The sequence below is a fragment of the Eublepharis macularius genome, chromosome 7 (genome assembly GCF_028583425.1).
Source record: "Eublepharis macularius isolate TG4126 chromosome 7, MPM_Emac_v1.0, whole genome shotgun sequence".
In the NCBI taxonomy this organism is placed as follows: domain Eukaryota; kingdom Metazoa; phylum Chordata; class Lepidosauria; order Squamata; family Eublepharidae; genus Eublepharis; species Eublepharis macularius.
This window is the reverse complement of record NC_072796.1, coordinates 81,700,761-81,717,630: the sequence shown is the minus strand read 5'-3', so window position 1 is coordinate 81,717,630 and position 16,870 is coordinate 81,700,761. Positions and strand designations below refer to the sequence as shown.

The 16,870-nt window shown below is 37.0% G+C and overlaps 1 protein-coding gene across 1 annotated transcript in view; it reads left to right on the top strand.

The window, feature by feature from the left end:
• The window catches only part of CCDC178 (coiled-coil domain containing 178), a 252,965-nt gene that overhangs the window by 37,642 nt on the left and 198,453 nt on the right, over positions 1 to 16,870 (top strand). The window contains exons 6-11 of the mRNA XM_054985554.1: positions 2,675 to 2,895; positions 3,497 to 3,639; positions 9,751 to 9,904; positions 12,849 to 12,944; positions 13,030 to 13,166; positions 16,115 to 16,298. Of these exons, the coding sequence (XP_054841529.1) occupies positions 2,675 to 2,895; positions 3,497 to 3,639; positions 9,751 to 9,904; positions 12,849 to 12,944; positions 13,030 to 13,166; positions 16,115 to 16,298 (935 nt within the window). The remainder of the gene's footprint in view (positions 1 to 2,674; positions 2,896 to 3,496; positions 3,640 to 9,750; positions 9,905 to 12,848; positions 12,945 to 13,029; positions 13,167 to 16,114; positions 16,299 to 16,870) is intronic.

Below are 16,870 nucleotides of genomic sequence, written 5' to 3'. Positions count from 1 at the left end.
AATACAACAGTCAAAGCTGAGAATAAAGACAGAAGAAGAATTGTCTCCTTGTTATGGATGGTTCCAGTACAGACAGATCAGAGATCTTTATAATGCGGACTGCCAGAGAGGAGGAATAAGATTGGAAAATTCAGAGTTAGAGGAAGTGATACTACAAGAAGGCAAGAAAGAAATATCCAAGATTTACAAATTACTTTTAAAATGGTTTACGGTGGACGAAACAGTAAAAGTCCAGATGGTGAAGCGGGCAATAAACTTTCATAAAGAAATAACAATGGAGGCATGGGAGTACCTATGGAAAAATACAGCGAAGATTTCAACTTGCACGAACATTAAAGAGAATGTGTACAAAATGATTTACAGATGGTATTTAACACCAAAGAAAATTGCGCTAGGAAATACTAATATGTCAGACAAATGCTGGAAATGTAAAAAGCATGAAGGATCATTTTATCATATGTGGTGGACATGTGAAGTAGCTAAACAGTACTGGGGAGAAATAATTGAAGCAATAAATGAGATTTTACAAATACAAATAAACAAGAACCCAGAATTGTTGCAACTGAACTTGGGAATGGAGGCAGTTCCAATGCAGTATAGAACATTGTTATTTTACATGACTGCAGCGGCAAGACTTTTGTATGCGCAGAAATGGAAGACACAAGAAATACCAACTGTAGAAGACTGGATTTATAAATTGCTGTACATGGCAGAAATGGATAAAATGACAAGGAAACTTAAAGATCTTGACCTAGGACAATATATTGTTGATTGGGGGAAATTGAAATAATTTTTGGAAAAAAAGTGGGATGTAAAAGGAGAACTGTGGCAGTTTGAAAATTTAAAAAAAAACAATGTTGCAATGAGAAGAGAGAAGGGATCTTACCATTTAGGGGGAATGTAATTATAATCTAAGCTAATATAATATTTAAGGGAATTTTACATTGAATATATGAGATAACGAGAAGGGGTAAATAGATATCTCAATGAGGTATACTATATATGATATATAACGGTTAGTGGATCAGACTTTACATTATAACATATTATGTGGTTATGCTATATGGTGTTGTGTGCTGTGCTACATTGGTGGCATAGCATACAATATATACATAATATATTACTATAATATATACTATATTGATAGTGTATTTGATGGAGTATATGCCTAAAAGAAAAGAAATAGAATAAGTTTAAAGTAAGAGATAGTGCGATCCCTGCTATATATTATACTATATTGATATGTTATATTGATATGAGATATACTATATTGATAGTATGTTTGATAGAGTTTATGTAAAAGAATAAGAATGTGCTTAGAGTAAGAGATATTATGATTTAAAGTTGGTAGGAAAATATAAATGAAATAGATTTAAGTAATAAGAAGGGTTAAGGGTTGGAAAGCTGTTGGAAGTCAATAGGGAGGGGGGAGAAAAAGGGTGGGGGACAGAGTAAGGGGAAAAATGGGATTATATGTGTTAAATTTGGAAAATTTTCTTTTGTTTTTCCACTCACCAATAAAATTTTATTAAAAAAAAAAGATCTTGCAACACATGTAATTTTATGTAAAACCACTAAAACAGTATTACCTTCAGACACACATCCATTCCCATCCTAATTGCTATTAGCCCGGGTAGGTGAAAAAGACAGGCAGTGTTGGACCAAAGGGCCACCAACCCTGTGATGTAAAATGTTGGTTTTAGGCTCAGAGAGATGGATTTTTGAGGAATCTATTTGTCTTCCTCACAAAGATTTTACCACATCCACTAAGGAAGCTGATAAGGGGGGAGTGATTGTTATACAAGACAGGATAGACTGAATCTGAGATGATGCGGCAACTTAACAATCAGACTTGCTATATCTTCTGTGATTGTAACCCTTATCTGTACAATGCTAGCCCCAGAACACTTGTATTCTATATACTGCCCAAGATTGATAAAGGCATACACCCTCCTCCAGGGAGACCCATTGTGTCAGGTAGCAATTCAGTCCTAGAACCAATTTCCAAGTATGTGGGGCACTTCCTCAGATCTTTTGTTTCTAACATTCACTATTATATTAAAGATACTACTGATTTTAGCTGACCAATCTGTCTCATTTTGACAAAATCTTTCTTTGTTACATTTGATGTGAATTCTCTTTACACGAGCATTCCAGAAAATGACAGGCAACCACCCCCATTCACATATAAAGAAGGTGGAAGTCTAATTTTAAATAAAAACTAAAGGGCCACAACTTTCATGAGTGTGCTCTAGTGCTTTTATTTTTTTCCTGGCCTGACTGGCTTCCATCATTGAAACTGGACTGGGGGGAAATGCTGTAAGTACCAGAAAGTAGCAAATTAAGGGGCAGGGGGAGTGTTTAGCTAACTCCTTAACTAATGTATTCTTTCAAAAATTTGTGTTTGGTAGTGAGATTCCTTGGAGAAAGGATAAATCATCTCAAGCATGCATCTATTTTGGGAGTGCGACAGCTACCTCCAGGAATGTTACACACCAAAACCAGTGAAAACAACAATAGAATTAATTGTCCAGTCATCTTAATGACAAATGATCTATATCCAACTTATTTTGCACACCCCTATGTCTGATAATATTCATCACCTTATATATTTAATTCTTATATGATGTCCCATCATAATTTGTTATATGCATAGCTTATTTTTCTTCTACAGAATGGGAGAATTGTTCTCAAGATATTATAGAATTACAGTTGCATTTTGAGGATAAAAATCAGCAACTACAGGATGCAGTAAACCAATTGACAAAAATAGATATTGTCAATGAAAAAATTCAGGAGAACATAGACTTCATGAAGAAATACAGCCCTCTGCTGGGAGAAAAGCTGACTTATGAAGATGATTGTATAGAAGTAATAAAAAAGACATATAAAGAGGTAAATGAAATAAATATTAACTTTGTCAATTGACTTGATATATGTCAATTCAAAATTCCTACTTGTAGCTTTGTCAGAGTACTGGTACATACATCTAAATGGATACAAACTTGAAATTACAGCAGTATTCACAAAATAAAAAACAAAAATGTGATATTATTGAAAGCAAAGAGAGACTGTTAGAATAGTGCGTAGGTTAAGCCAAAATGACACAACTTTATGTAACAATATATGTTAAACTTTACAACCGACAGTCAAAATGGCTTTAAATAATTAAATCACTGTTTTTTTCTTTTCTAACTTTATCAACCTATTATTGTTATATCTCAGGTGTAAAACAATTAATTGTAAATGTTATAGCTTGGCTATATACTGGTATACAAATCTTTTAAAAATAAATAACCTAACATACTTGTGTGAGAACTTCTAGTGGAAAACAAGGATGTCAATATAACTTCTTTCCTCTTTTAATGCTGTATAGAAAAATGCAGAATTAACATGTAAAAGATATAACACTGCATCTTCTTCGTAAAGGAGAAAATGAGAATATTTGTGTTATCTCTCTCTTATTGTCAAAATAATTTATGTACTTCTTTTAAAGACAAAAATTAGATATGATAACATTCATCAGAAACTTCTAAATGTTAGAGACATTCATAAAAAAATCACAGAAGAATATGAAAAAGAAAGAATATCCATGTCTCAGAAAAGAAGGGACACTGAGATATTGTTGAACCATATTAAGTAAGTGCCATTTAAGCTTCTAAAGTATTATTCTCCAAGTAGCCTTTTGTGATGAGCAAACTTCCCATCATTTAATCCGGTACTGGGCGAGCAATTACAAGAAGCAAACTGAAGCCAGGGAATGCCTTGTGCTTGTGGATGGGTACTGTTAGGTTTTGTTCTGTGGTGTTTCCCCACTGGCTGAATCCAGCTTCTGGCTGCTGTGAATAACACTGGTTCTGTTGGGATAAGTTGCAACAGTGTCCCTTGCTTCAGCTTGATTTGGGAGGAATGGATGTGAATCTCTGATGTGGCGCTTAAGCCCCTTCCTTCACTTTGGTTCTGAGGGGATTCCATTCCTGTGCTTCAGTTTGGTTCTATTGAGCTTTCTCTGGGATGAACTCAGCTTGCATTTGGGAGCATGCCTTGGCCGTGGTAGCCTTGCCTCAGTGTTTCTGCAATGGGAGTTAGCTTAACTTTTCCCCCCATAGAAAACAATGCAGTGGTTGGGGGTACCTTGTTCAAGGGCTCATAAAATTGCCCCCTGTGGTCCAATATTCATGAAACTTAGGTGGTCTTTAGTGGACAGTTGGATGTAGGTCCCCTGAAAATTTGGTGACGTTTACTTGAAAAATGTCACCACCAGTCCCTGGAAAGCACCCAGATATTTTCCTCATAGGGAGTAATGGAGAATGGGTGGGGCACCTTTTGGGGGGTCCATAAATTGGCCCCAATGTCCAATCTTCATGAAACTTGGGGGGTCTTTAGAGAACAGTTGTGAGTAGGTACCCACCAAATTTGGTGAAGTTTGGCTGAAAAATTACCACTCCAGCCCACCAGGTATCTCCAAGAGTGATTTTCTCATAAAAAACAATGGACGAATTTTACCCTTGGGTTTTTTTTGTTGTTGTTGAAAATTTGGTCAATAATAATATTCAGTTTATATACCGCCCTTCAGGACAACTTAATGCCCACTCAGAGCAGTTTACAAAATATGTCATTATTATCCCCACAACAATAATCACCCTGTGAGGTGGGTGGGGCTGAGAGAGCTCCCAGAAACTGTGACTGACCCAAGATCACCCAGCTGGCTTCAAGTGAAGGAGTGGGGAATCAAACCCAGTTCTCCAGATTAGAGTCCCGTGCTCTTAACCACTACATTAAAATTCAAGATACCTGATTTTTGTTTTGGAAAACCTAGATTTTACCAAATCAGCTAAAATTCGGTATTTTAATCAAAATTCCAAACCGAATTGCACACCCCTAATCCTATAGAACCATTGATATTTGTGCCACTGTGACACTTAAATTTATCCTGATGAAACCATCATATTGGAAACTTATTGGCAAATAACTTTGTCTGGATCAAGGCCATAATCTCTTTGATATGAGATGGCTTTATTGTTGCCATGTTTTATGTGAGAATAACTAACATTTTCACTATGGCTGTTGTGGGTTTTCCGGGCTGTATTGCCGTGGTCTTGGCATTGTAGTTCCTGACGTTTTGCCAGCAGCTGTGGCTGGCATCTTCAGAGGTGTAGCACCAAAAGACAGAGACCACGGCAATACAGCCCGGAAAACCCACAACAGCCATCGTTCTCCGGCCGTGAAAGCCTTCGACAATAACATTTTCACTGTTCTTAAGGAGGAGGGCAGAGAATAGTCAAAGATGATCAGGAGCTAATGCGTTCCTGAAGCTACCTACATAGGAGTGGACATGACCAGCAGGAAGGATGGGGGTGGGGGGAGTGCTCAGAGCCCTATGCCAAAGCAGAGTGTATGTATAATAAACATTAAACAAGTCTTCTGAAATTGTTAATGAATATCTCACACTGTCAGAGCTACAAATGTCCTTGGAGACTCCAGGCACTTGTCTTTCTTACTTTGCCCAGATGCTGGGAATTCAGTATTGTGTACTCACTACTTAGCCATAACTATAATGGGTTCTCACAGAACCAGTATACCCCTGCACGCCAAAATGTAACCGTTGCTGGAACACGGGAAAACTCAAGTATAATATTGACCTGTTGTTTTGAATTGTCACTTCTACCAAGCTCTGTGATGGAGTTCAGACCTAAACTGTAAAATCCTGAATAAAGCATTTTCTATCGGAACCAATGTGTGTTAGCTGGAGAAGGACCAAGGGATCTGCCTGCCAGGAACTGACACCTGTTCTTTGAGCTTTATTGAAGTACTGGCAGATATTTTGTGGCCTTAAAAAGCTTTGGAAGTTTGTCTACTGATTTTTGTTATGAAACCAACCAACCAAATTGTTTATCAGAGGCCACATTTTCTTTTGGTGGGTAAGTTTGTCCTGCCCATCAGCACCCACCATGGTTTGGGGAACTTTGCTAAAAATAGATTAGTTCTGCAGATTACTTTATTTTTCCTTATGATCTGTTCTGCATAGAGGGTGAACAGGTAGGGAGATAATATACATTCTGGTCTGACACCTTTGCCAGTTTGAAACCACTCTGTTTCCCCATATTCTGTCCTCACAGTAGCCTCTTTCTGGTTATAATTTTTCTTTATTTAAACTATAAACAGTAGCATACAACTATAGGCAACAAACATAAAAGATAAAAAACATTCTAAAAAGAAGTCACACTAACAATACATAGACAAGTGGGGGAGGGGGAAGCTTAATGTAAATGTTTAAAAAGAAACCCTTAAACTAAACTACAGATTGAGTTCCGATTTTCTCCGCCACAAATATAGATCATTTCTCACTTATTTGAAATTAAACATAAAAGCCCTCTTTTTTTCTATTGTTAATGGTTCTTAATCCATAAATCTAGACACCATCAAACCCTTATTATCGATTTCATGTAAAAAGTCTATAAACATTTTCCATTCTGTCAAAAATATAACTAGTGAAGTTTCTCTAATCAGTGAAGCAAGTTCTGCCATTGACACAAACTCCGATACTTTTATCCACCATTCCTCCACTTTTGTGCACAGAGTACTCTTGCTGCCGTAATCAAATATAAAAACAAAGTTCCAAAGCTGCTTTCCAACTGTCTGTCCATTATTCCCAACAAAAAAAATCTCTGGTTTCAACTGGATTCTTATCTTCAAAATCTTCTGAATCAATGATTGTATCTGTAACCAGAAACTCTTTGCTTTCTTACATATCCACCACATATGAAAAAACGTCCCTTCTTGTTTAGCACATTTCTAACATACATTTGAAGCACCCTTATACATTCTAGCCAATTTTTCAGGAGTCATATACCAACATCATCTCATAACATTTTTCTTTGATGCTAGAGCTTAATGTAAATTTCAGCCCCCTTGTCCACATATTTTCCCATTGCTCCATTAATATGACATGTCCACATTTTTTTGCCCATTTAATCATACGTTCTTTTACTTGCTCTTCTTCCATCTCAAACCTCAACAAAAGTTTATACATTTTTGAAATAACATGTTCATCATTTGTACAGAGTGCAATTTCAAATTCAGTTTTAGATTGCTCAAAGTCATAGTGACTCTTGTCTAATTTAAATCTCTCCGAGATTTGCATATAGGGAAACCACTGGGAAACGTGCCCTTCTGCTGCTAAGTCCTCTCTTGATTTAATTTTAACTTGGCCTTGAGAAAATTCCAATAAATCACAATAAGTTAACCATTTAGGTGGATTCACCATTTCCTTTCCAAAATGAGCTTCTTATGATGACAACCAGAGATGTATTTTTGAGCACAACCTAGGTTTGTATTTATTCCGTACTCTCAAAACGGCACGCCTTCCATAATGATTATTAAACTCTGCATTGTCCTTAACTTTGTCATACCATAGCTACCCATGCCACCCAAATTTTAAGTCGTGCCCTTCAAGGTCCAATAGTCTTCTATTTTTTAACATTATCCATTCCTTCATCCAAACCAAACAGTTGGCCGCCAAATATACTCTCAAATCTGGTAGACCCAAACCTCCTCTTTCCTTTGTATCCTGTAGAACCTTAACCCTTAGTTTTTTGCCTTGCCATATAAATCTCGATATATCCTTCTGCCATTGCTTAAATGGTGCCTCAATTGTCAATACTGGTATTGTCTGAAATAGGAATAACATTCTAGGTAAAACATTCATTTTAATTGTAGCTATTCTTCCCAACAGCGATAATTGAATCTTATCCCATCTTAACATATCCCTTTTAATTTCATTCCAAGTCTTAATATAATTATTTTGGAAAAACATACAATTCATATTTGACAGAGTAATACCCAAGTATTTTACCTTTTTCTCAATTTTAAACCCAGTTTTGCTCTCCAGTTTCATTTGGTCCTGTATTTTCATATTTTTAGTTAACACTTTGGTCTTCTGTTTATTAACCTTAAAACACGCCATTACACCAAATTCTTTCAATCTTGTAATTAAGAGTTCAATTCCCTTTAAAGAGTCCTCCAAAAGGAGGACCCTCACAGTAGCCTCTTGTCCAGAGTACAGGTTGCGCATCACAACAATCATATGTTGTGGTACTGTATTTCTTTTAACACTCTCCATAGCTTTTCATGAACCACACAGTCAAAAGCTTTGCTGTAATCTTGAAACATAGGCTGTTTTCTTCTGAAATTTCCTGGTATGTTCCATTAGCCATCATAAATTTGCAATATGATCTCTAGTGCCTCTTCCTTTCCTGAATCCTGTTTGAATATCTGGCATTTCTCATTCCATATATGGTGAGAGTCTTTGCTGTAGAATTTTGAGTATAACTTTGCATGGGAAATAGTTGCTGCACTCTTTGGCATCCCTTTTTTTGGAATTGGAATGTAGACTGAGAATTTCCAGTCTGTGGGCCATTGTTTTGTTTTCTATATTTGTTGACAGATTCTTAAGGTTTTGATAGACTCATTTTCTGTAGCTTGAAATAGCGCTACTGGTATTTCATCTACTCCAGGTGCTTTGTTTCTATTATCACCCTACCTGTTCAACCTCTATGCAGAACAGATCATAAGGAAAGCTGGATTAGATCTAGAAGAAAGTGGAGTGAAAATTGGTAGAAGGAACATTAACAATTTCAGATATGCGGATGATACCACGTTACTAGCAGAAAATAGTGAAGACTTGAAACAACTACTGATGAAAGTTAAAGGAGAAAGCACCAAAGCAGGATTACAGCTGAGCATCAAGAAGCAGTAATGAATACTAAGGAACTACACAATTTCAAAGTAGACAATGAGGAAATTGAAATTGTTCAAGAATTTCTATTCTTTGGCTCAGTCATCAACCCAAAGGAGACAGACTTGGAAAAGCAGCTGTGTAGAAACTAGAAAATATCTTTAAAGATAAGGATGTCTCTCTGGGGACCAAGATCAAGAAAATCCAAACTTTGGTATTCCCTATTACTATGTATGGATTTGAAAGTTGGAGAGTGAAGAAAACTGACAGGAAGAAAATTGATTCATTTGAAATGTGGCACAGGAGAAGAGTTTTGTGGATTCCATGGACAGCAGAAAAGACAAATAAGTGGATACTAGATCAAATCGAGCCTGAATTCTCCCTACAAGTTAAAATGACAAAACTGAGGCTATCATACTTTGGTCACATCATGAGAAGACAAGATTCTCTGGAAAAGTCAATAATGCTAGGAAGAGTGGAAATCAGTAGCAAAAGAGGAAGACTTAAAACGAGATGGCTTGACTCAATAAAAGAAGCCAAGTCCTCCAGTTTGCAAAATCTGAGCAAGTCTGTTAATGATAGGATGTTTTGGAGGTTTTTCATTCATAGGTTCCTCATAGGTCAGAGGCGACTTGGTGGCACATAACACACACACTGCAGATTACATCACTATTTTAAGTGGTCCTTGACTAAGTTGATTGATTGTTAATGCAAGCAAGCCACTAATAGAAGACAGACTACAATTATGATCCTACGTATACTTACTATAGAAAGTAAAGCTCGCTGGTATCAGTGGGACTTGTTTCTGAATAAGCATGCTTAGGAACACACTACGTTAGCAGTTAAAACAAGAAAGTTTCAGTATCATTTAGAAGATTAATTAGGTTGGATGTCTGACTAGAATCAAATTATTCTGTCAAGCTTGATACTTGGCATTGTGTTAATGAATATATTTTCAATTGATTTTAAGTACTTTCAGATAGATGAGTGATTTGATTTTCATTCCTTTTTAGAAATGAGTTAAAAGAAGTCGAGACTGTTTACAGCGATTTCTGTTTCAAGATAAAAAATTTAGAAGAAGCAATAACGCAAAATAAAAACCGCCTTGAAGAATTAGTCAAACAAGAAGCACAAACAACAGCTGACTTAACATCTTGGCAAACTAAAGTAAATTTCAGATATTTATATGGAAGCAAATAAATTATATGAATGGAATAGCATATAAGACCCTTAACCTTTTGTCTATTGAAAGTTGGGCCTCCTGTAATAGCCCAAACAAATGTGTGTCTACGCAAGTGTAACTATATGTTGGAATTGTTATGCTCTTCATAGTGCTCTGATTCTAATCATCCCAAAGATGGTGGTCATCATGATGGTAAATATCACTTGAAGATTAATTTGTAAATGTGTTTATCACATAACCATTTGTCTAGAGCCATCCTATTAGGGAACTTGTAGCAACTCTGTGGAACTGCTGGCTCACCTAAATGTAAACGTGAGCCCCTTCTGAACTGGGGACATAACTTCCTCTAGTCAAGCCAAAAGGTATGGAATTGGCTTATATGTGGCCATTCACATCTCTCTAAAACTTGATATTAAAATCTTTTTGATACCAGATATTAAGCCCCCAATATAATATTCCCACCTGTGCCAAAGCAAAAAGAATAAAAAAGGAACTCCCCCCCCCCCGTGCTTTCAAACCAGTGATTCATCGATCCTGCGCTGGACTTAAAAAAAAAAATTAAGGAGGGGAGTGGGGAAGAATGGAAAGTAGGGGAGGGAGATTGGGTGGCTAGATGAGAGTATCCAATCACAATGCAATGGGCTGGCAGGGGGTGAGAGAGGGGGAAAGAGGGTGAAACACCAAAAACAGAATAAAGAATATGCATAGGGAAACAGCCTACTGCAAAGTGGATTTTTTTAAAAAAAAGTCAGGGTATAAGTGCTCCTAGGAAAGCACAGGAAAAGCTGCATAGTGACCGAAGTGACTATTCATGGCAGCAAATCTGGTGCAGATGGTCACAAAAAACCTACTACAGTATAGGAACTGAACCAGCAAAGTTGACCCATGCAGACTCAGCTATGGTCAAGTTGGAAGTGATGCTAGACTACAGGTTCACTTCTCTGGCCAATCTACCCAAGTAGTTGTATGTGGCATCATGACAAGGAGAGTAATAATGCACCCCAAAGGCTCCACTCATTCCTGGTGGTTATCATACCACAAGAAGTAGGGGTGTGCACTTAAAAAATATGTATTAATTTCAGATTGAGATTTTGGGTAAGGTACTGTTTTCGTTACCCTTATTTTTCAGGACTGTTGTTACCCAATTGGGATTTTTAAGGGACCATGAACCATGGACCAGCTGAGGATCAGAGCGCACTTTCTCTCTTCATCTGTCCTTCCCTGTTCCTGCTGCCTTTGTGGTGGGAAGCACTTTTTTAAAGTTCAGGGTTTTTTTTTTAATGGCATGATTTTCAGGTGCTGCAATTCCCAAACCACAAAATTGTGCCTGAAATAGTTTCAGGAATGGTATCAACACTCACAAAATTTTGGCATAACAAAAAATCACACTCTTTTTAAAAAAACTCACCTGAAATTAAAATGATTTTTTTAAAATGCAGACCCCCTATTTCAGAGTTCCCAAAGCAGACTGAATGCCAAGAACCTCACTGGACCTTAGGCTAGAGTGTTCATCCCATCAAAAAAGGACTACCTTGACAGATCACTGGAGACTGATTTGGAGAGTGGGTCTGCCCTCTTCAGAAACACAACCTCTTGGAAAGTGCTTCTGGAGGCAAGTTGCAGTATGACACCATAAATGTACAAGGACTTTGACTGTGTTGATCAAAGCCCTATCAAGGGTCACCTGCACCCCAGGAAGTGGGAAAGAAGCTTGTTGGACTCACAATCATGCTGTGCATTATTAGTGCAGTTCCCTTATATAGCCTGTGACTACAGATTCTTGCATCAGTCTCAATGACAACTCATCAGATGGAGATAAATCATTTCTGAAGGTCCCAGTTTGTGTCTGTGAACAAAAGATTGTAGTGCTTCTGACTATGAGAATTACGTTCACCACAGTGAAAGAATTAGACACCTAACAGAGGTATTCTAAATTATTTTTAATTTGATGAAGTATGTGTGTGTATGTTCCAGGATATGTGGCCAATTGTCCTGGCTGTAACACATGCCTATGTTCCTACTAGTTTTTGTCCTAGATCTAGCAAGTCATGTGTTATGGGCTAAGATTTCTCCTACTGGAGAAATAGCACTGAAGGAGGAGAACCCTGAAAAGGAGCCTTGATGGACATGACATTCAGCTACCTCTCAAGAAAACCTTTTTATATCATATCAACTGCTGTGTTTCTTGGGGAGCTGAGATTCCAGCTGCCACCTAAATTGGAACAGCTCATTTCACAACCATTAGCTCTATGTGAATATGCATAGTGTTGGGCTGTTAATTCTCCATCTTGGCTACAGTGTAAGTACACAATTATGGCCAATAAAGAGATGATGTATTTATTATATTGACATGTTTTGTTATATTGTTGGATGGTTATAAGGATGCAAAGAGCTCATAAATGGGCAAAATCAAATATGTATGGCACTCCCAGCATTTTTCTTTTTAAATAACTGGTGAATAGGATCAGGGCCATGGTTAAGCCTCCCCCTTACTGTTTCTGATTCAGAACAACCTTGTGGGGCTGTTGCTTGTCCCATTGTCCTGTCAAATTACAGTCCCCACAGGATAATTTTGGGATAGGGAAAATGGTGACGGAGGTCAAGTCATCATTCATCCTTTATAACACAATCCAAATTAGCACTCTGTATACCCATTTTCGAAAATGAAAAAAACCCCTCCATACTCCAAGCTCCAGCATGTTATCTGCTATAGGCCTCTATCTCCTTGGACAATAATTTTCTTCTCAATTTTATTCATAATCTTTGAAATACATCACTCTCCATATATCCCATCTTGTTCTCTAAAGAATTTCAGTTCCCACTTCTATGGCTTAAAAAAGTCTGATGTAAACTTCTGAATTCCATCTTTTTTGTAATTTTGTGAGTAAATATTGAGTAAGCAATTTAATTATCTTTTTAATGTTTTAGATGAAACGTTTGACTTCAAAAATTGCTATTCAGGAAAAGGAGAACAAAGAATTACTAGAAGAATATCATGATGAGATTAAAAAGATAAAAAATGCAGTAAGTTTAAAATATATAAAATATTATTTATACCATGTTCACCATATTTTCATATTCTTATACTATATGCCTTAATGTTTTCTAGAAATCCAGTCAGCAGTCTGATCTGCAGAAATTGACAGAAACACTTAAGAATCATCTTTGGAAAATATCTGAGTTGCAGAAAGAAAACAAATATCTTCATGAGGAAAATGAAGAATTTATTAAAAAATCCAAAGACAGGTAAGTGTAATTTCCTTAGTTACATTTTATTCTATAAATAACTAATAGGCTTAAAATGTGGTCCGTAAGACAATTAAGTTAAATTACTTGGATTTTTCATCTAGCTGGAAAGATGTGCAATCCAACCTATATATTTGTTTAGTAATGTATCACTGCCTCTCCAGGCAATTACTTCCAAATCAGTGTGCATGGGATATCAGCCCAAGAACTAAAAACTGATGTAAGGATCATAAAATAAAGTCTCATGTTGAAATTTCTATCAATTTCAAATACAAATACAAAAAAAAATTAGCCCCTTAAAAACGATACTAGCCTGCCCTTACCAAGGGGATCAGATAGTTTATAATAGCTTGACCAGGAATAACAGCTACAAGCCATTTTCCATACTTCCCACCCTTAAAAAGGCAATAAGAGCTAGATTTGGATCCTAAACCTTGAGCCTTTTTGCCAGCTCTTCATCCATTGTGGACGTGATATTCCACTGCAGAACACATTTCTCTGAGATGATGTATTTTTGGCTCATTGAAAGGCACTGGGCTTACATCAGTGGAAGTACCTAGAACTAAAGGAAAGCATTCCATGGTGGCTGGCTTCCTCTGCAATGGAAAAGGCACTATACAAGCAGAAGGAAGGTTTATAAGGTCCAAACCCTAGGGTATGTAGTGGTTAGTGCTGCTATCTCAAAGCATTCTATTTATGTACTGTAAATAGATGAGCTTCTAGGATTTGGGACAAGTCCCCTGTCAGCCACAAAGCTTACTGAGGTTACTTCCACATGGAGGTTTTGCTTAGATTTGGCATCTAAACTGGAGTGGGAATTTTTGGAGCATCCACAAGATGTCATCCTCTAATCATCTTGTTTCCAAGTTTTCTTTTGCTTTATTCTGATCTTTTCCAAACCTGGTCTGATAAAATCTTTTATGAAAAACTACAGTAAAAATGCACTGCATTCATATGGATAGGAAGGTATGCATTTTTGAAGATCCTACTTGTATTGTTGCCATTTTCCTTGTCCTAGCTCCCCTGCAGCTGCCATTCCCCCTCCCCATGCCTTTCTGTAGCCAGTGTAAATGCCTCTGTATTTGCGTCAGCAATGACCCAGAAACAGAAGACTTGCTGTGAACATGTAGCTTGAATGAACTTTGAACAAATCATTCTAACTTATCTCAGATGGTCTTTTTTAGTATAAAGTATGGAAAGAGGAGGGGAAACTATTTTTGCCACCCAGAGCTCTTTGAAAAAAAAGTGAGATGAACGCATTTCTTTTTACACAAGTTTTTATCTAGGTGTTTGATTTTTATTGTGTTTATAATGTGCTTTTTAACTTGAGAGCCAGTTTGGTCTAGTGGTTAAGAGTGGCAAGACTCTAATCTGGAGAGCTGGGTTTTATTCCCCACTCCTCCGTTTGAAGCCAGCTAGGTGACCTTGGGTCAGTCACAACTCTTTCAGAGCTCTCTCAGCCTCACCTACCTCATAGGGTGATTATTGTGAGGATAATAATAACACACTTTATAAACCTCTGTGAGTGGGCATTAAGTTGTCCTGAAGGGTGGTATATAAATCGAATGTTATTGTTGTAGTTGTTGAGGGCTGTTATGAGGGTCTTTTAGGGCCTTTTTGCACATTAAACAAAATGCAAGCAAATGCATTAAACAAAACATAAGCAAACACATGGATGGAGGCAGGAGTAGCATCGCCATTCCTTCCTTTGCACCTGCGTGCTTTAACTAGTAGAGAAGGGCCATGTCTTACAGCCAGTTCGATGTGTCTGCCCAGAAGTAATTAGAGGCTATGGACAGATCAAAGGAGGGAAGGAAGGAGGAAAGGAAGAGAATAAAGACCCGCCTCCTGCCCCCATATATGCAGAGGAGCTGATTTGCACCCACTCGCACTGTTTTAAAGGCAAGCATAGGGTCTCATGTGAAAATGTAAGTTGGGTTGGTATATCTTCCAACCCAACTTGTGTTTGCTTGCATTTTGTGTAACATGTAAAAAGGCCCCCAGGTTGCTAGATTTTTAAAGCTGTTTTATGTTTAGGCTTTTGTTGGTTGTGTTTTTAATAGATTGATTTTTTTGTTTTTATGATTTTTTTTGTGAGCCACCTTGCCTCTGAAGAGGCAGCACATAAATGTTATAAAGAATAAAAATTAAACTCTTTGAAACTGGGAACAATGCCAATATTACTATGGAACAGAAACTGTTTAGATAAGGAGAATTCTTAAGACCAAACATTCTGTATTTCACATAGTCCCATAAAACAGATTCACGTTCATTTGCAGTCTCTTAATTTTTCCTGAATGTAATGTGATGTTTTCTTAAAGATCATTTAAAGTTGAAAATTGTAGTCATTTTGATATTTTGCATACTTATACAGACAGTGTTTCCCAGTGCTACATAGAACAGTATAAGAAACTGTAATATGCTCATCCTGGTATTTAGTGTTGCACTAGTAGAAAACTCTGTGAGGCAAATTGTGTTTTTGCTGTTGCAAATTCAGAACACTGAAATGTAATAAAGTATCTATGTAATATAGACACATAGGGTTTTAGAAGTCAGCTCAATCCCTCTCTGTAGGCATTTGCTGTAGAAGTTTGGTGTAGTGGTTAAGAGTGCGGGATTCTAATCTGGAGAGCCGGGTTTGATTCTCCTCCACTCCTCCACTTGAAGCCAGCTGGGTGACCTTGGGCTAGTCACAGTTCTCTGGAGCTCTCTCAGCCCCACCCACCTCACAGGGTGTTTTGTTGTGGGGATAATAATGGCGTACTTTGTAAACCGCTCTGAGTGGGCATTATGTTGTCCTGAAGGGTGGTATAAAAATTGAATGTTATTATTATTAATGGTATTAAAGTAAAATTAAAAGTTTGTTTGTTTTTGCAACAATACCAAAGTTTTGGTAAATCTTGGTAAACTCTTGAAGATGTACCAGTGTTTTTTATTTGTTTTAACAGTGCAAGAAACAAAATAGCATTTCAACATGAAATTCAGATTTTGCTGAGAAATATTCATAGATTGGAAGAACACTTAAAAAAAATAGTTAAAGAACTTTTGGCTTCTGAAGTGGCTTATGATGAAGCCAAAATAAAACTGGAAGATTTGGAGCAAAAAATCAATACAGGAAAAATGCGATTTAAGGTTGTTTTAAGTTTTTCCATTATTATGAAATTGTAATTATATTTTAAGAATTGACAGACTAGACCGAATAGACTGTTGCTGGAGAATGTGATGATGGGTGTACGTATGAACTCATTTAACATGTCTATCGAATTTGCAGCTTAAAGCTACCTAGGCCTAGATAATTTACATAGACTGGTATGTACTGAAAAAGCCAGAATTTCTAACTTCTCAGCCAACTACCATGGATGGGTTTCTAACAGCTCATTGGTTTGCAGGTTTTAGCAGATAATGAGATTTATCTTGAAGTTGTAAAAAACTTTACTTATTGATTTTGAAGGCCATGATGCTATTAAAAGCCCAAGAAGAGGCCAGGCCAGGCCATTTTTAAAATGATCTTTGGAAACCCTGTTCTGAGCTATTTCTAACTATCGCGCTGTTTCCTAACCATCAAAGTCCATGTGGCCCAGTTCATCCAGACACAGATGGCCAGACCCATATACATGTGCATGTCTGAAAATAACTTGTGAATATAATGTGAATTTTGCTGCAAATGGGGAAGCATATTCTCACTGTTCACATGTGACTAGCCC